Here is a 21,117-nt window from a genome sequence, read left to right on the forward strand (position 1 = left end):
AATATAGTTTATCAATGAATAAGTGTGTTTTTGATATGGCTGATCATTCTTTATTTCTAAGACACTACTTCGAAAAGAAGTAATTTCGTTCTAACACATATTCGTCAACCCAAGAGGATTAAAATCAAGACAAATGTAGAATGTTCATTTTTTTTATTAAGTAGTAGACTTTGAAAGAATTATTTTTTATACGGACAGTGGGACGCTGGTAATCCTTATCGCATAATCCGTTCTAATCGTGTGCATTTGTACTAAAACAGTAGACATAGAAATACAAAGCTTTTAAGCCTGCCAGGGACTTGATTCATTTGCGCTTCTTTGGCAACAAACTAGCTTCTTTTTGATATCTGAACCCTCTAAACTTCAAGTATTTGAAACTAAGATAAAGTAGTTGAAATGGGGGAACTAGTTTAAAAGCGGAACATCTTTCCCGTATTTTTCAAAATAAAAACCATTTGTAACTAAATGTTAGCAATATTTTTTATTGGTCATTTTTTGAGTCATTTACAACATCTCACGAGTTCATCAGACATTACTACAAGACTCCTTCGGAACGTTATCGACATCATCACGAAATGCATGACAATTAATGGCTTTAGTACGATATCGTTTGAGTTATTGCAGATTTGCAAGAGTTTAAGATGGTACAAGTTTATTCTTATAGAGCCAAATTTGCGTTAAAATGCCATTTATTATTACAAAAGTATCAGATTTGACGTCATGATTTGCTTTTATCATTTTCATTTTCGACACAGTATTTGCCCGATGTGTTCAAAATTTATATAATCTAACATACAATATTCGACTAAAATGAGGAAACAGAGAAAGGAAAAGTTTATTAAGATATTTCAAATACACTTTTACATGTAATTAATCTTGAAATTTCAAGCAATTTTATTTTTCTATAAGAAAAATCCTTCGTAATCAAAATTCATTCATATCGTCATATGGACTTCTTCTAAACGATCGCAGTTACTAGCAATTAAAGCATTCGATATAAATAGGTTTTAAAGTATACAATTTCGTGTGATCCCTTATTGGTTTGGTACCTATTGCTCATTTCAAATGATTCCAGTCCAATCCTGCCTAAACGGCTTTTTATAATAATGTTCTTTTAAATGTTACATATTTGTTTTTCTACAAATGAAGCGCTTTCAAATGTTACCAATATATTGTGTGGTCAACAGACATCCAAAAGTCACACGATCTTGCATTTGGTGATATGAACAAATCTACATCTACAGCATACAGATCATGACGAAGCATTTATTGGAGTCAAGCTGCCGTCCTTGCTATCGACCTCATGACACGTGTTTCTTGAAAAACTCAATCTAACTACAGCAGATGTTTCAGCATTTAAGGAGTTATGTGAACCGCTTCTTCGCACAAATCTGGCGTATGTGCTGCGGTCAAACGTTGCTGTTCTCCTATTCAATATCACTCTGTTATAGAATCGAATGTAGCCAAGTTTGACCTCAGATCGTCGTAACGCATATATAATGGGGTCACAAAGAGGATTAAGCAGTAATACACACAACAAAATATTGTTCACCAAAAGGAATGTGTTTATGGATTCGTAGTTCAAGTCCATCTTTGGTGGCCATATGTAGTATATAAAGTGGTATATTCCAAGCGGACACCAACACAACGCAAACGTTCCAATGATTAAGAACGTTGTTACGACGGCTTTGATGGAATTGGATCCTTGACGTCGCCCAAATTCGTCCTGCCGCACAATAGTTCGTACTCTGTAGCAAATCCTTGAGTATATAAGCAATAATCCTAACAACACAGCAAATATTACAATTATAATAACTAATTCGTAGTTGAAATTGTCCATATTAACGTAAGTGCAAAAATCACCCTTTTTCTTGTTATAACTGCCAAATGCAACAAATATGTCAATAACTCCACAGAAGAAAATCACAATCCATAGGCAAACGATCACATAATTCACACGTATATTCGAAAACACACGACCGTAGTATAATGCATATATAATTGCAAAATAGTGGTCAATTGCCATCAAGACGAGATTGAATAATGTTGACGTCAGTGCAATATTCAGCAACATTTGATGAAAAACGTCAGCGCATGGGTGGTGAACAGCAGTAAACGTTAAAATTACGTAAACAAATACCGAACACACCACCAAAATATCTGAAACTGCAAGGTTGATAATAAGTTTGTTGTACGTCGACCATTTCTCCCGCGGTACGTTGACGGTAGCGATGATTGATAAAACATTGGCTATCAAACCAAGAATACATATCATGATTTTCACTATATCTACAATCCTGATGTACTCATTGAACTGGCTTTCACTAAAGTCTGATCCATTGCTATAATCGTTGGAGAAATTATCGGCATTTGAAACATTTTTCGATTTTGAGAATTCCTGAAAAGGCCTATAACTCGGTTCCCTGCTGTTGTTCATCGCCATCTTGTGTATGTCTGAAACGAAAAAAAGAGAAATAAATTAGATAATTGTTAGAGAATCATATCATGATTGTATGGGGCATCAGTATGCTATCTGTCTAGATATTTACTCGTGTTGCAAATATAACATTTAAAAAGAAATAACCGAACGTGGTATTTCCAGGTTAGCCAGTAATATGCTTATGCAAATATAGTGTATACATTATTCACTTAAGTCAGAAACAAGAATGCGATTGTTTAATTAATATGTATAAACCCGATGAGTTGTGTAAAAAAAAAAAATATTAAACTTGAAATGTTCTTTTTCACTTGAGTCCAGCAAATCAGCAGTTAAAATAGCGCTAATATATCGCTAGTTTTTGTAAACAATTCATATGCTTTTTTGGTTTATATCATTACTTTTAATGAATGAGTTAAACGTAAATAACATTAGAAAAAATGAAATTTACATCAACCTATATTGTGCTCCTTAAACAGTTTAATAGATAGAATAAAATAAATAAGCTTACATCTTAAAGTACGTCACGGTCTTAATGAAGGTAGACGCCAAATGTGAACCACATATATTGCCTATCGTCGTGTAAATTGAATCTCAATAAGTACATACTTATGATATTGACATAGTTACATTCGTGAGAAAAAAACATTCAAACATTGTTATAATTAAGATTACAAACATGTACAACCATAAACACCAAGCAGCTACATTGAAATATTCATTGATACAGAAATGTGTATTTATACATAAATTCATTGAATTTTTGATAATTTTATTTACGCAAATAAACGCATTGTATTTTTTTCATTATCTGTTAACAATGTAGCTTTTTTAAAACTTGACAATTCATCATTGTTTGAAGCATTCTGTTCATTGTTCACATAATTATTATTTCCGATTTCTCACCATAAACAACACAAACAAATCTAGACACCAAACTCGTATAGTATACCTTTTCACAAATATTTCATTATGTTAGCATCCGACAAAATAATTTGTCTTGAAGAGTTTATTAGTGATAATAAAACATGTTTGTTTATGCCGCATACATCTTAACAAATGACTGTTTTTCAAAATGTAAAACCGAAATGCTTAAAACAATTATCGTTTTTCAATTCAGCGACATTAAAGTAAATTAGCTAGCTATTCAATAGAAATTGACGTTGATTTATTTTAGTTCAAACACAAAAATAAATGAGAATGGCAGCTTAACAAAACTAATGAAAAAGACAGCATACCTTTCAAATGTGATCAAATTAAATATTCAAAAGCTCTTTACATCTGTGAAACTAAGTTAAACGAGGTTTTGAATTGACAATAATTGAAAAATTAATAATGACAAACGTATCATATATCCCTTGTGGATTTGGTGTTACATTAACCCGTCCACGCTAGATGAATTTATAGACAACTTTAAATGGAAGTTATGAGGCTTTTAACTATAAACTATCACAGGTGTCAAACAGAGATGAAACACATATTCCATCGTCAATCATATTAGGATGTTGTTCGCTTTACACTTGCTAGATACCATTCTAAATATTAACGGTATTGATGTATCTCGCATCATTGGGATATTGTGTCTGGCTTGATGACAAAACACCAAACTCACATATACCGGGGACCGGATAACGAGACAGATGCTACTTACAGACTGCCAAGACGAAAATCCTTATAACTGACCTTATCTTTACTTTTATTTGCACTGTTTTGAGTTCGTTTTGTATTCTTGAAAGATGTCGGAATCATTCACCTGTCCAAAGCTTTAGCATAAATATTGATTGCAGGATCATGTATCAAGGTTGAATTTAACCTGATTAACCTTAGATTTTTCCGTCCGTTTCTGGAAGGTTTTTAGTACTTTAAAGTATATCTAACTTTTCAAGAAACAATAAGAAAAGCTGTTTCATTTGTTGTTGTTTTTTAATAAATGGCCATGCTGACTGTCTCTTAATAGCTTAGATGAAGATAAAGAAATGTAACTGTACCTTACCTACAGAGTACACAATTGTATCATCGACTTTGAACTACAGCTTAAAACACCCTTTATAAAGTTAAATTTTAAACAATTAATCGAACTGAGTATTTTGATCCATCGAAGAATGAAGAATGAAAGTTGTATTCAAATAGTTGACAAGAATTGTGTAATATCGATTCTTTGGAAATACTATAGGCGCACTCTTGTCACACTCTATGTACATTCCAGGCATACTCAATTTACATTTTAGGCACACTTAAGGCACTGTTTAGTAACATTGTATGCGGCACAATCTAGGCAAACTCTAGGAAGACTTTAGGTACACTCTACGTACACACTAAGCGCAATCTGGGTACTATACTTACGATCTAGAAACACTTTACTCACACTCAATGTGGCTTACTCTATGCGGCTAACTCGATAGACATGTCAATTGTAGTGACATCGGATTTGTTAATATCAAAGCGCTTAAAGTACTCACAGGAAGGTTTTTTTCCTTCAGATCGTTAAACATCAGTTGATTGATGCTGTGATTTAGCTCACCAGATACTCAACAATAATGACATGGCATTACTAACTAGTGTTTTATCTGTTTTAGGGTTTAACTGATTCCTAGATAATTTCAAATCATTAAAAACACTTCCTGAATGAATACTTAATAACAAAAGTCATGTGATTCATAGGTATTGATAATATGAGTATAACACGAGTTTAAATAATATATGTAAACGAAATATACCATCCTCGATCCAAAAACACGGTTCGTGCTGTTCAATTACTAAGCTTCTTTAAAAATATTCTTGGTTTATTTTAACCACGGTATACTCAAATCTACCATTTTCACTTTAGATGTAATAAGTGATTCCCAAAAAACTAAACTAGAAATACGTCATACTTTTAGCCTATCTAAATAAACCTTTGACAATTAAATTAACGAGCGTACGAAGTTCCAGATATTCATTTCAATGCAAATTGAGTGACAGATACCGAGTAAAGAATGGTAAATGTCAATTTCTATTATAACATTTTCAGTCTAATATTTTGTTAAAAAATATTCGACCAAGAATGAACGATTCGAAATTGCGAACATACGATATGTTCCTTAATCAGATGAATACATAGGCTTGTTAACGATTCAGACAACAAACTATTATTTCTGTAAACAAAATGTTAAAAATATACCAACGAAAAACACATTATACAGAACAAATATAATGCTACATCTAAAACAATTCCATATTGTTTTCCTTGCGCAATCATCTAGAAATATGATTGACCATCAATAATTATTCTGTCTACAAGAATCATGTTTTTATGTGTATATATCATGTTTTTATATATAAATATGCTGCAGACATAATATTGGTTTTAAATTGATCTTTATATAAAAAAACTCGGTCCACCATTTGTTTTATATTTTATTTGGCTTGTTACACTGTATTGTTGTTTGTTATTGCAACGGAAATATTTGGTTTTGGGTAGTATTATATCCCAACGATATATATGTACGTATAGCTTTATACAGTCACTGTCCAGTTTTTTAAAACAAAAATTATCGCTATTATTGCATAAAATATACACACCATGAGTTGCTTGTATGTTAAAAAAGCTATCAAATGTCACGAAAATACAAAAACATTTAGTTAAAAAAACTCCATAAAAGGTACGTAAGTGACGTCACGAGTGATGTCATTGAAAAACGTTTTACATTCATCTCAATTAGGGCCGCAACATAACTCGACAGTTGCATTTTTGTTTCGACGCCATTTTTTCAGTGTTCAGTCGATTGAAAAGTGTGTGCGTTTTTTAATTTACTGGATTACCTGGAATATTTACACACAATTGCTATCGGGTAATCGATTAATTACCGATGTAATCCTAATTTATCATTTGTATGTTTTTGCAACTAATTTAAAAAGGAAAAAACATGTTAAAATGTTCTGGATAAAATGAACAGCATATTCAGCATCAGAAAAAAAGAAGATTTCTGTTGTTCATTGCATACGACGTAATGGAAGCATGGCCATTTAAGTCGTTTGTTCTGATTAAAATAGACGGAAATAACTATTATCCCACCTCAGATAAGTAGATCCAATAATTTAACCATGCTAGATATTCTTATATTGCCCACGGGCGAAGATAAAATGCCCGTATGGAACTCCTTTTTTATGGTCACCACATTGTAACTACCTCCCTTGTTGAAGACTGTCGTCATGGAAATCTTGTCTTGTGGCAATATTTAGAACTTAATTATTTCTCGCTTCGAATGTCACCATAAAACAGTTTTCACGCACCATTCAAGAAATAATGCTTCACTCTCCTTAGGACTATTTAAAGACCGATTTGATTATTAATATAATCGGAATCACTGCGCGCATATCCATGATAACCACGAATTATCGCATATTCATACGCAATTATTTTCACTTAGCACAAAAGAGTTCCAGCAAAAACACATTTTTTACTTAATAATTTTTAACTGAGGTGGGAGAAAAAGCTGAGGTGACTTATTAGACTATAAGTATCTTCCATAGTTGCTCGTGGTTCATCCCGACCCTCGCACATTTGTTATAATGCAGGCCCTGAAAGCGCTTATGTAAAACAAAAAGCCGGCATTACGGCACGTGAATTTACTGAATAATGCACGTGTTCTACCGATAACGCCCGGATTTTTACGTTTTAACCCACCGCGATAACGGACCGAAAACACACATTTGATGCAATAATCAGCATTATGGATAGTTTGCAAATCAATGCTTCGAATGCCATAAATAGGTATTTCTTTTTGAATCGATTTCGTCAATAATTTCAAATTGTTATTTTGAGATGATATAGTTTTGTGATACGAAATAGTCGTTAAAAACATTGAAAGTGCCAATATGTTAAATATATCGTTGAACAGTAATAGTTAATTATCAGTACTTCATGCATTTCGATCTACAACACGACGGGAATAAAGAAATTAAAATCAAAAACGCCAGCAAAGCGTATTGTTATGAGTCGGATATGAATAATACAGACAACTACTAGAACTAGCCATTTATCACATGTCTAAACGAAGCTTTCGTATAGAAGCAATTGGTAGATATCTTTAAGGCGTTAAACGATGAAACAATGTTAAAATTAATACTTTGTCGTGTTCAGGTTGTTTTGTTATCGCAGTGGTAAGTGCTTTTAACCAAGGCTTACGTTTTCAAGTCCCGGTCTATATATTGAATAGTAGTGTTCGTTTCCACATTATTCTTCGAAAAATATTTTTTTTATATGTCAAAGTAAAATGTGACAAACCAAAGAAATTGTATGCAATATTGTTTGACATGTTGGAAGAGAACAATGTTCCGTCATTTTGCTTAATATTGCAAGCTAATGTTACAAAGATATTTCCATTTGCATTTTTGAAAGTAAGTAAATGAAATATATTGAATATCATTGTCTTTGGTCAGTTTCCGTCATGCATTTATTTGTTTAAACAAAGAAGAATGTAATAAAGATGGCGTGTGATATTCGTACTAGCAAAACACTGTTAAATAACAATGTCAAATTCCAAGCGCGATAAGTTATGGTGATATTCAACTATAGATGTCTATCCTTACGTACATCCTCAAAGAAGGTTTCCTATCTAAATACTACCAATCATTTGTAAAATTAACACCGGAGTTTCCATTAAAAAATCTGTTAATTTTAGATCAAATTAACTGTCAACATGTCGATTGTTTTTATCAATGTGACACTTGTGTGCCAACAAAGAGGAATGGCACTAAAAGTGGCTAAGTCTTAATGGTTATTTATTGCTGTAAAACGCGTCGAAGCACGCCATCATTGTTTGCTACTTTATCGGAAATAGAAGTATTATGTGCCGTATTAAGCTGCCCGATATAGTCGGATACGTGTTGACATGCCACACTCGACGCATTTATTCGCCACTTAGTACTTTAGATAATTTTCATTTTTTTTATTTACACAATGCATTACATCCAATAGCAAAATGCAACATATTTTGTTTAATCATAAAGCAATTTAAATTAAACAAAATAGAACTCTGAAAAGTCGTCTTTCAGGAACGTTTTTTGAAGTTGATACCAACTACCGCAACGGTTGAAATGTATGAAACTACAAATATGAGCCTGGATTACAAAATGGGACAGCTTTAAATTATGAATTGATTAAAAAAAATGTTCTAAACACAGATAATTTAACATTTAGGAGTCTGGTACATGCCAACCAGTGATTTTGTATGATCATTTCAATGGTTTTATGTGTTTGTAACTTCATTTCAAAGTCAACTAAAATAAATATTGATAACATTTGTTTTAGTTGTTTTATCATTTCAAATAGATAGTTACATGTTAGTTTTTTTTAGAAAAGTCGTCTGTTTCAATAAAAGTTGATATTTTTTAACAGTCCAATATAAGCTTGAATCAATGTATAGCATACGAAAACATCAATTGTTATATAACTCCATTGTTAATACTTTTTGTCTGGAAATGAATAATAAGGTTCTGTTAGGGCTGTTACATATGAATTTATACTTATGTGAAAAACTACAGAAACAACCTCAGTAGCCAAAAGTTTAACTATAAACCCCGTTTAATGACACAGGGTAAACGTCAAAGACATAAAACAAAACAAAAACAGAAACAATCACAAACTACTTACATGAAACAACAGCACTAAACTCCACAAACGGTACGGTACATATATACTATATAGAAAAACTAAGTAAATTTATCAAGGATTGTTAGATTGGTACCACCTTGGAACGGTCAGTACAAAGTAAATCTACTGGGGTTTAAACCAGTTCGCGAGCACAATCTCACTCTTATTCCAACAATTCCGAATAAAGTAAAAAACGTTAACCTTATCTAAGTATGCATTAACTTGAGGAAACTTAATAATAAAACAAATAGTAATAAACTAATAGGTAAACCCCAAGTACGTCAATGATAAGAGATCCTAACTATATCTGCAGACGGAGGAATACAATTCAGGGTACCTAATGAAAACACTTTTCAAAGATACGATGCAATCATTGTTTGAAACTATGAGCACCACATACAGTGTGCCTTAGATAAAAGGTTTAAAACTGTTTGATCATAGAGTTTCATAATAAAAAAGTATCATAGTACTAGCACTGGAAACACATAAAGAAACATTATTTAAAAAAGCGACATATATTAGCTAATCTTTTCTTCCAAATTATTACTATGTACAATATTTGAAGAAAATAATGTCACTTGCCAAAATATTCCGAGCCAGACAAAGACGGTTTAAAGATAACATGAATCTGCAAAAAAAACATAAAATCAAAGGACTGAAAGCTGAACATAATGATCTTATTAAGGTTATATTTATGATATAATTAGCTTTTAATTAAATGGATATTTGTCTTCACACTGAATGTTTAGTATTTATTGTAGGGCATACTTGATTGTCAATGAATGCGGAAGTGGTTGACTTGGTACAAATGCACAGTAATGCATAACTTGTGATGGTGATTACAAAAGCGTGTATGCTTTGGGTTGTTAAGCTGTCACATTTGCCTTTTATTCATATTATATAGGTTGGATCATTTCCTATGTGAAACAGAGAGGGCGTGGTCATTTTTGGACTTGAGTAAGGTTTTGGGATGAGATTAAAACGTTACACTGTACTTAGAACTGAATTATTATATTTAGAAAGAACATTTTAAATAAGGAATGAACATTGAAACTATTGTTGGTAAATAACCTGCTATTTTCAACCCTAAATTTTGTTTCAGGAATTTATCTTAAAAAACTAGAAGGCAAGTTCTCTTAAAAGTATTGCCTTTATATCCTCGGTTTCAATAAATTCCATGCAATGCATCAAGTCTATCAGCCCAACTACCTGCTGGAAACATTTCAATTTGACAAATTTTCGATTAAAGACTACTATTGTACTTTGATATAATATTAAAATGACCATTAACAAGTTTTGAGAAAGTTGTTAATTTATAATATATGAAACCCTGTTTTAGAAATTTATCCGTCATAAGAGTACTGCGAGAGCTGAATTTTTTGACATTTGTACACATTCTAACGAATCTTATCAACTGTGTAATAAAAAGCACCATATGATGGTGAAGTAGGAACATGCCCATCAAAAGAAGGGTAAATAATTATTTTAAAATTAAAATCAGCACGTTTATCATAAAGATTGATACTCAATACATCTTCCTTTACTTCGAGTTGCAGATCTAAATAAGATGCTTTTAAATTGGATGTATTAGATCTATTAAGTTGCAGTTATGAAGGATATATCGATTTAATACTATCTGTAAACACCGGATTATCAAAATTTAGAATATCATCAATATATTTAAAAGTGCTATTGAATGTATCAATCAGAGCGAGATCTCCAGACGTAGATAATTTTAACATATATTCACTAATAAAGCATTTAAAAATAGTCAGCAAGTAAAAGAGCATAATTGGCACTCATTGGAATGCCAATTGTTTGCTTAAATATATGAACATTTACCGACTTGAAGAAAATAATAGTATTTTTCTAATTACGTGCAAAATTTAAAACCTAAATATCATCTGTGCATGTCCAATGGATATATTAATCTGAGCGATCATTGTTTAAAAAAAGCCTTTTTGTTACTAACTGCCATATAAGTAGTTTTCTCCCTTGCAAAAGTTTTTTTTCGATCACAGGGCTCAATTTGTTTGTAACAAAATATTGTGGAATAGATGTATAGAGCGTTGAAAAGTCATAAGTATTAAGCACTGAGACCTTATATCGTCTTCTTTCAAAACCATTAACTAAATTTAAAGACTTATTGATATACCAAAAGATGTTAATTGCAGAATTCTCATTTTTTTTTGCATTTAAGGTAGCCAGTGTATTGAAGGAATGATTTTATGATCATCATTCATCACAACTTGAAATTAAGCATTAGAATCAATAAGATTTTTAATAATAATTTCTTCATCGGGTTGGCTAGGAGTGTAAATTCTAGAAGATTGTTACTCTTCAATGATAGTATTAACATAATATGATCGTCAAACTATGATTACATTATTAGCTACTTTGTCAGCTGGTACAAATACAAGTTTTTATGTAGAGATTTGATATCCATGATCAGATTTGGAGCTATCGAATTAGATAAAATCAAATCAAATCAAATCAAATTTAATCAAAGTAGTCAAATAAAAAAGCAAAATCAAATTAAATTTGTTTTTAAAACGTTAACCTTTTTGCGAGGCAAATTTGTTGTACTATTTTTTTCAAATAGTTAAAAGTGATTTTGAAGCAGAGATATACATTTACTTTTCAAATATCTAACGAAAACTAATACATGTACTGCATTACTATTATATTTGAAACGCTACAGTTATACAGTTTTCAACTACACTATGTTAATCTAGGTTTCTTAAACACGGTTATGCATCATTGTTGTCTTTTTTTTAAATTGAATGGAATATAAGAATGGACAAAATGAAAAATTTGTTCAGTGTAAGATTTAATAGCCACTCATGAAATAATATTAAAGAGCATATTCGACGTAGTGTACTAAAATCGTACAGTTACACAAACACATATTCTCTACATAATAAAAAACATAATATATGTATAATTTTACCGAACATGTACCCTTATTCTGATATAGCGATGATGATGGCACGAACGCGCATATAACCAAATGGTTGTTGCTTTTTATCATGTGTTAATCATATTAAAGGTGACATCCAAATAGTGGTTATCGTTCTCGGTGTCTGGAATATTTGCTGCAGAAAGATGGAATGAACACGCTATTCTAGAACGAAATCGGTTGAGAATTTGCTACAATACATCCGCAGCATGATTATCTTTGTCTAATGTGAAATCCGACCCCTGACAATTAAGTTATTTATATCTTGGTCTAAATGAGAAAATGAGCGTGGGTTGAGCAGCGTCGATAGTATGGTGGCACTTATCACCAATGGTCATCTCAATCGGAAATGTCTCATTTCCAAGGAGATCCATGTTTCGGAATGTTATCCAACAACGAATTCGAATTGATTGTTTGAAACACAACAACAATATCACGGAATAAACTAAATTGATGACAATACATGAATATTTGCCAGTAACTAATAATGAGGTTTTGTACACTTTATATTCAAGGATCAGGATCTGTGAAATATTAATAAATTCAAAATGAATTCTTAACTTTATCTAAGTTTTCTTTAAACTAAAATTCGAAAGGATCTGTTGAAAAGTTAAGAAATGAAACATATTAACAACTGTTTAAAGGTCCTTTCAACGGAAATTCCCCGAAGCGACATTTCAAACCTTCTTTACGTTACAATTGGTATTACTGGTGCGTGTCAAACATAAACAGAAGGACAAACTGATAAATTGCACCTTCAATAATTGTCCCAGATAAAATGATTAACGTTGCAAAGGCGGATACTTTTTTACGAGTTATTCGTTTTTGTATCACTAAAGAGTTTTGAAAAATTAGCTTTGTGCAAAAGTTACACATACTTACCTAATTACATTATCAAAATTTTGCGTATAAGCAATATTCGTGATGTAAAGGGATATTTGAAATTGATTAAAGCCCAACATCAGTAGACTTTTCATGCTTCAGTAGAAAATGTTCTAATTTTCTAGTACTGATTTTCTTTTGTAGAATATGATTCAAACCAAGTACTAAACATGAAGAACATCAATAAAACGTAGGCTAACCGCCTTCAAACGTAAATTCAAAAATTAAATTGTACAAACAAATGGCCCTTTTATCAAACGCTCCACACTGACTGTTCTGGATGTTTTCTTAATAATAAGGAAGCAAAACCCCATTTATCACTTTTATAAACGAGAAAGATCTCGTGTTTTTCACATGCAAAATATATAAAAATGGTTGTCTTCATTAATGTCTTGAATAAATGATTCACACGAAAATAAATTGGACTAAAGCATTCTAAAATCTTGAGTAATAGTTTCTTTTAGAATTAGGAGCAACGGACCCGCATTTATTTCCCATGTACACGATATAGTTATATATTTTCTGATCCTGATCGATCATTTATGTAATAAATGAAGCGATAGCTTGGGTCCTTGAATGTTTTGCATTAGTCTTCAATAGTCAATCGCAATCGAACCGATACTGCTCTGAAAGTGAGGAAAGTACATCGTGCTTTCGAAAGCAAAAATAATGTTCAATTCGTGTTAAACATAGAGTCTTTTTATTAACAGTGAAAACGAAAATCCCTTGAAGACTACAATATGTGTTTTTCATAAAGAAAGACAGAAAACAAACAATAGGCTCAACTAAAAATAATAATTTCTTGGAAAATTTCTTGCAATAGACCCTCATCAAGATTATCTTTATGCCAAGTGAAACGCGAATTCTGACAATGAAGTTATTTATTTGTTTGTCCTACCGAAATCATTGTTTCAGTCTGAAAATCACTTACGGTATTGAAATGCATTTTAAGCTGGGACTAGAGGAATAGGAGCTTTAAAGTATTGCAATATTCCCCAATTAAGTGTTATAACTGAACAATGTTGAAAACAAAGTTCGTGCTTCCGTGTGGGTCATTTTGTTGGAATTTATTATAAAAACAATTACTGACATACGTTTAAGATTGTAAGATCAGAGTGTATACTTATTCCTCCAGTGAACTACCTTTATATTAGTATATGAAGTGTGAAGTTCAAGATCAATACATGAAGGAGTACCAATAATTGATGTGAATTCAATAATTGTTTATGCAAAATTGCTACATGTTTTCCATGTAGGTGTCGCCCTAAAATGCATTAATTTTTGACTCAGTGTCAGTGGAGTCAGCAACATCTTGTGAAGACAATATCTTAAACATTCGATATCTCATCATTATTAAACATTGCGACGGTGTTTGTGGCTATATTGGTTTGGTCAAGTTTTATTGTTGGGTTAATGACCTGAATGAGTTTAGAGTCATGTTCCCTTTTCAATAAGCATAGTAGAGTTATGTGTTGAGCAAAGAATAGTATTTATCTTTCAGTCATACAATAATGGAACTGTGTGACAGTGTTTGATGTCATACTCTCTTGAGTTAGTATGATGGTAAGATAAATCTCAAAAATGTATATAGATTGTTGACTCTTTTACATTAATATTTAGTGAGCTTATTTATTTTGTGCAGCCAATTACTAATTTAAATTCGATCATGATGAAACTCGTTAAATCTTGTAGACAGCTGCCGATAAAACGTCGATCAGGTATCAGTTTTGTCAATAATTGTGTGAAATGGGTTATTTAGCAGTTCTCATATATAGAGACTTTTTGTGCCAACACCTAAAAAGGTATGATTTTTTTGTGATCATTTTAACGTTAAAAAATTTGAACATTAACGTTTAATATTATATAGAAACTTAGTTGTCATACCCAGAAAGCAAATATGCTAAATCTGATTTGGTTTTGCGGAAAAGCGTTCACCACCAGCACACAGAAATACATAATATTTACACCTCAACTTCCATTCCTTATATGAAAGGCCTTTCGGCAATTGCAAATATTTTCCGATGAACAAAACATCTCCTGATATGTTTGGTATATGAGAATTATCGCACAACAGTATATATGTAGTTTGAAATTTATTTATCTTGTTATTGATTGTATTGTGTCAGCAGGCCCCGCAAAAATTAATCATCATGTAAGAATGTGTTAGTCTATGATATGTTAAATGCATATTTGTCATCAGTGTTTAAATGTTAATATAAAAGTGATTTGATGTGATTTATTCTGTCCCGAGTTATTGTGACGTATTTTGATAAGCTGTTTCCGTTTGTGGGCGGGTCGTTCTATTTACAAAGCATTATTACTTTAAGGTTGTTCTTAAATAAAATGAAGTATTGTTTAAGATAAAATATAATGAACTATTGGTCTAAATATCATTCAGACTCCACACCCTTCAACCAGTCCAACTTCGTATACCGATAATGACATCAATCCCGCTATTCATTTTTTAAATAATGGGGATTATCAAGCCAAACATTCCTTAAACTAGACCTTTAATCATTTCAGGATCTTAGCCGTTATTTGTACAAACGTCACTTATGGCAACACGTTGATTTTATTTACTGTCTCAATTTGGGTCTCCCTTTTGAGAAAATATAAAAAAGGCAATGCGTTTGTCAATTTCAATACGATTAATACACTGAATTGTTTCTGGATAGCGCATTTTAAACTACAGGGGGAAATCTCGAAAGACTGATATGTGTCTGTGAAGAAACGGCGCTTGTCCTAAGCTGTTAAAATGTTTTCACATATGAAAAATTAAATGATGTCTAATTTCAAATTCTTATTTTTACATGATTAAATATTTTCCAAAAACAACTGTTTTGAAACCAAAGTCGAATTGCAATACAAAAACACAAATACAAAACATGGGATGCTCTTTGAACCAGTCGGGATGTTAACAAAAATAATTACAGTTTAAGGCATTGGAATATTTAGTCATATTAGAAGTATAGGCCACATTAACACCTGTGAAAAAAGCCTTCGTATTCTTAACGTTTCGGTTTAATTTGATACATGCAGGACTTGGCTGTCATTTATGATTTGTTTTAATAAGTAATCATATCAGGGAACTAGCAGTTTTAAAAGTATTTTAATTGACTCAAAGAGAATATGAAATCATTTGAATATCAACTAAAATGTAATGTCTGTTCATGACAGATGTTAACACAAAGCAAAATCGGCAAGTGAAGTTCATCTCCCGTTCTAATGTGGTATCCCAATAGTTATGAATATTTAAGTTATGCAAAATAATTTCATTGTTCTGTTGTCGTTTGTTAGTTTTTGTTTCGGACGTATTGTTTTGTGTCCATATGTAATTAAGACTTTGTTTTTATACGTTGGGACAAGTATTTGATTGAGCTCTCAACTAATCTAAACCCCCAGTATGTTCTTTCTTAGTTTTTACTGACCGGTCTAAGGCCATTCAATGAGAGCAACTGTCTAATGTTCCCACAAATTATCATGACGATAACGGTTTGATTGTTTGGCATTTTGACTTGAAGTAGGATCTTAAAATTTAGGCAAATGGTGGTTTCCGTGTAGTTTTTATTGTTACCATTTTTTTATATTTTTTTTTTAAAGTAAATTGTAATCCACTATAATAGTGGAATACGTAACTATATGCTGTACTAGCAAAAACACATATTAATAAGGATGCCCATTTTCAAGTTCCTAGGTATGATGACATTCAACTAAGAATGTATCTCTATTTGTATTACCCAACTGAAAGTTCATATGACAAATAGTCAAAATAAATTGTTATAAGCAACGCCAAGATTTATGTGAAAGCATATTCTGTTAATTTTAAATATAATAAGTATTCACAATATCCGTTGTTTTTTGGCACGCAAGTGACTGCAATATAAGGAGAGACACATCAATATTATTGAGTATTAAGGGTTACTGAAACGGACCTTGTCCCCCTTGTATCAGTATGCGCACCTTGATGGCACAGAAAGCCGTTGTTTGACTTTAAACAAGAAGTCAATGATGAAATAACACGAAGAAAACTTGTACTGGACGCTTATGTACGAAGGACCCAGAAGACTAATCACCTAAATACATCATCTGCAGATAAAATTTAGCAACGATTCACCTACACCAACCTCATATTTACACACACAATGCATATTTTTAAGACTATAATACATAGCAGACAACCCCCGACACGGCCTCAAAATTAGATGTGTTCAACAGATATTACATTAGACTAGAATAGACAGCAAGACGAAAGCAATTCCATTGGGTTTAACCGGATTTGAATAAAAAGACACTGATCCCAAAATTAATCATGATTTCCAAACATAGACCTATAAGAGTGTAAACACCTTTCTGGAAGTCGCTTTTTAAGATCAATGTAGGTAATCAATATATAAAATATTTGTATGTTAATGTCTGGTTTACCATGATTTTCTTATCATATTTTTACACATATAACATCTTTGTTTGACTCAAAGCATATTATGACAGATAAAACAGTTTGAAATATTTGGAACGCAGACAAAATATACATAATAAAATTGCTTTATTCACTGTGTGCCATTAAAAGTAATCAAACATATTTTTATAAACGATCAAAATGTTTTAAGAAAAGCAAAATTATATTGGATTAAACATATTTCAAAACTTAACATTTCAGACAACGGAATTAGTGAACATCTTCTAATACATCGTGAACGTTGAAATCATAGTATTATAAGAGTAATTTATGTCGTCTCAAATGTGTGTTGTATTGTTTTTGTTATGCCAGCTCTGATAAAGATAAAAAAAATAAACCTTGCAATAAGTTATACATGCCTAGGGCAAGTGTGTAGTTTAGAATTGAAAACTAGAGTTTGAACTAGTTAAAAATAATTGTGTTCCATTTAGATGGTGTTACACTGCCGGTTCTATTGTGTTAATCCCATCCTTTTTTGCGGAGCTATTTTGATGCATGTGCGGTCTGTTTGTGGTGTGTGTACGTCTGGTGACTCTAGTTCAGTTTTTCTTTGGCACTATCCTTCTGCATCAAAACAATTTTTATACTTAAAATAGGGAATTCTGCGCTTGTACATGTAGTTTGCCTTATATTTTTTCAATTGACATCTTTTTGCCTTTATTCCATGGAACCCCATGGTTTGTTTTTGGTATTTGGACGTGTCCTTAAAGTTTAGTCTGCTATTTTTTTTTCAAATACTGATTTGTGGTAACACACTTAATTCCAGACCTTAACAAATATGCCAAACACTAGTGTGATTCTGAAATATGTCAAAGACAAAGATTTATTATATGCCTTTCGATGATTGTTTTATATTTTTTAGTGAAATAAAAACACGATATTTTACCGTTTCAAACAGTTTAATAATATTTTGATATTCGTCACTGTTTTAATTGTTTAAGCCCAGGCTCTACATTCTAAATCAGCGCGTACTGGTTAGCGACCCCTTTTCGGCCGGAAATGGAGGTTTTTCCTATGTTACTTTTGACACAAGATAGCTATTACGATAAAACTTTACACTCAGATAGGTCGGCCCTTCCGACAAAAACTGTGTAATTTGTTTTTAAAAATAGCTAGGGATTCCGAATATTCCCACGTGCAAAGTACCCCTTTAATTTCGCTAAAATAAGCACCCTACTGTACCAATTATTCGCCCAACCCATAAATTCGCTGTCCATACAATATTTTCGTATATTTCTCTCTAAACTATATCTTTAAACATTTTTATTTTATTTGACAAGTCTAGCGACCGTTTAAAACGACAATTGATCAATAAATATAATATGTTTACTATTACATACTGTTTATGTATGTGTAAAATGTTACAGCACCTACTCGGTAAGCCACCTCTTTGCAAAAATTGAAAAAGCTACCGGGATTCCTTCTTAAAACATGACCTACACTATGTATGGTTATTTGTAGACTTCCGAAGAGGGACAACGTATGTCCGTACAATAATGTAATCATTAATTCAAATTTGAGCTGCTTCCTTTAGACAAAAAATCCAGCGATTACTTCACCGTTTTCAGGTTTTACCATTTGCTTTTTCTAAAATTGAACGTAAAATACAGCAATTTATTGTATTTGTATAATTAAACACCGTTTTTTTTTACTTTGTAATGACAAATCAATAATGTCGTCTGATAGTGCAAGGTATAATGAAAATTAAAAACTCCTTACAGGGCCTCATGCAAATGAGCGCGCGCGTGATGACGTAATCCCCGCATTCAACATACAAGGTCAGAAGTGTAAACAATGTTTATTTGAGTCAAATTCCACATACCACTTACATTTGAACGCAAAAAACAGCTGATATCTGTCAAAAATGATGCCGCAATGAAACGCCATACTGATTTGTGTAAAATATTTCGTTTTGACTGCTTTTAACTGGGTGGGCGAAAAAGTGGTACGGGCCAATAATAGGTCGCTAACCAGTATAGAGCTGGGACACAAAATCAACGACAAATGTCCGAAATGACGTTACGTCCACATACAATTTGGTACATTATTTTCTATAAAACTGCAATTAACTGTCATTTTAAATCCTTTTTAGGCATATAATAAAAACAATGATTGTTTCATTGTCAGATCGCGTTATATTTCACCGATTGAGCACCAACAATGAATATTACACGAGTGTCGTAGCCGCGAGTGAAATATAGCTTTGGTGCTCACTCGGTGAAATATAATGATCTTATTCTGAAACAAACACTATCCTCTTTTTATTTTTGTTCACATCAGACTGAAGTTTTTATGGAAACACTGACTGAACTTATAACAACATTCTTTTTAACCACATGCTTGCTGCGCACAGTCAAGGATCCGATAACAGAAATAATTGAAAATCGCTCTCAAATCAAAATCAATTATCGGATTCTATCGGCCAAGCATTTTCTTTTAATTTTATATTGTGTAATCTGAGTCCAAATAATATGAACATATTTAAGTTTGTGTATACTAAACCATTACAAGCTGAATTTAAATGTTAAAACAAGTGTACCTTACAAGACGAGCATGAATATATATTTGTATGCTGTATACATGTTTTTTTTAATTAATTGTTGATGATTGACTTGAGATTTTAGCTGAATACAACTTAATTTATACTGATGTTGCATCATATATCATTAGTTTGAGGGAAAAAGAACTGTATAGCAATACGACGAAGTCGATTCTCTGGGACTTCTGTATTAAACTATCGATTGTCTACAATACGAGATTATTGTTTTTTTCATCCTAAGGACACAGCACCCAAGAAACGCAGACTTATCGCGCTCAGTTTCTTGTTGTTATGCATATTCTTCAAACATAAACTCATATACATATTAGGTTTTACGGAAGTTTTAATAAATTCTTCATTTAGTTCATCTTTATCCATGTACCAATATCAGGGATAATGGTTCTTTGGTATGATTTGAACCATTTTTGTCTACCTTCATTTATGTTCTGTTATTTCGGAAAATTCACGTTGTTCTTGAAAATGATGATCGTTTTGTTTTCTTTCATATCCATAAAGAAAAACAAAATGTAGTTGTATGTATCTTTGTCATGAATGTGTGTTTAAGATGAAGTCAAATGAAAATAAAATACCTTAGCATATTGAATGAAATGGGTCGTTAAGAATCTGTTAAAAAGCTTTTTCGAAAATGATGTCGTTGAAATTATTGACTTTTGCAAGGTCTGTGCACGCTGGCGTTTGACTAGGAAATTAAAGCGAGCTAAAATCTCAAAGGAGTAAAAACAAATTTGCTATTTCACTGTTTTAAGAAGTGAAATACCATTTTTATTTCAACGATAAATCTCTGTGAAAAACATATAACTAAATTTCGTATTTCACAGACAAAGGAACAGTAATCTTTTTTCAAAAGAGACATAAAACACACCGTGTAATATAAATCATTTACAGATATTATATGTCTGAAAGAAATCATTTCCCCGTGACACAAAATTTAGGACGTTTGGTTAATATACTGTCTGGTTATAAATATTTTGACAACGAACAAGCTATCATCGTTTATCGTCACATTTAAAATATTAACAATGGTTCAAATCCTAATGAATGTCTCGAATTGTTGTAACACATGAATAAAGATAGAATACAAATAGGATAATCCATTGAAAAGTAACATCTTTGAGAATGTACAGCAACAGATTTATCTTTGCTGACAACGGAGTTAATAATTTCAATATAACATTGATCAAAGGCAAGT

General features: G+C 31.8%; 1 protein-coding gene across 2 annotated transcripts in view; it reads right to left on the reverse strand.

The window, feature by feature from the left end:
• Positions 1-363: 363 nt before the first annotated feature.
• The window catches only part of LOC128205375 (melanocortin receptor 4-like), a 41,512-nt gene continuing 20,758 nt past the window's right edge, over positions 364-21,117 (reverse strand). For both annotated transcript variants that reach the window (XM_052906955.1, XM_052906956.1), the window contains exon 2: positions 364-2,454. In XM_052906955.1, the coding sequence (XP_052762915.1) occupies positions 1,253-2,443 (1,191 nt within the window). In that variant the 5' untranslated portion in view covers positions 2,444-2,454 and the 3' untranslated portion in view covers positions 364-1,252. The remainder of the gene's footprint in view (positions 2,455-21,117) is intronic.

This window comes from Mya arenaria, chromosome 10 (assembly GCF_026914265.1).
Source record: "Mya arenaria isolate MELC-2E11 chromosome 10, ASM2691426v1".
Lineage (NCBI taxonomy): Eukaryota > Metazoa > Mollusca > Bivalvia > Myida > Myidae > Mya > Mya arenaria.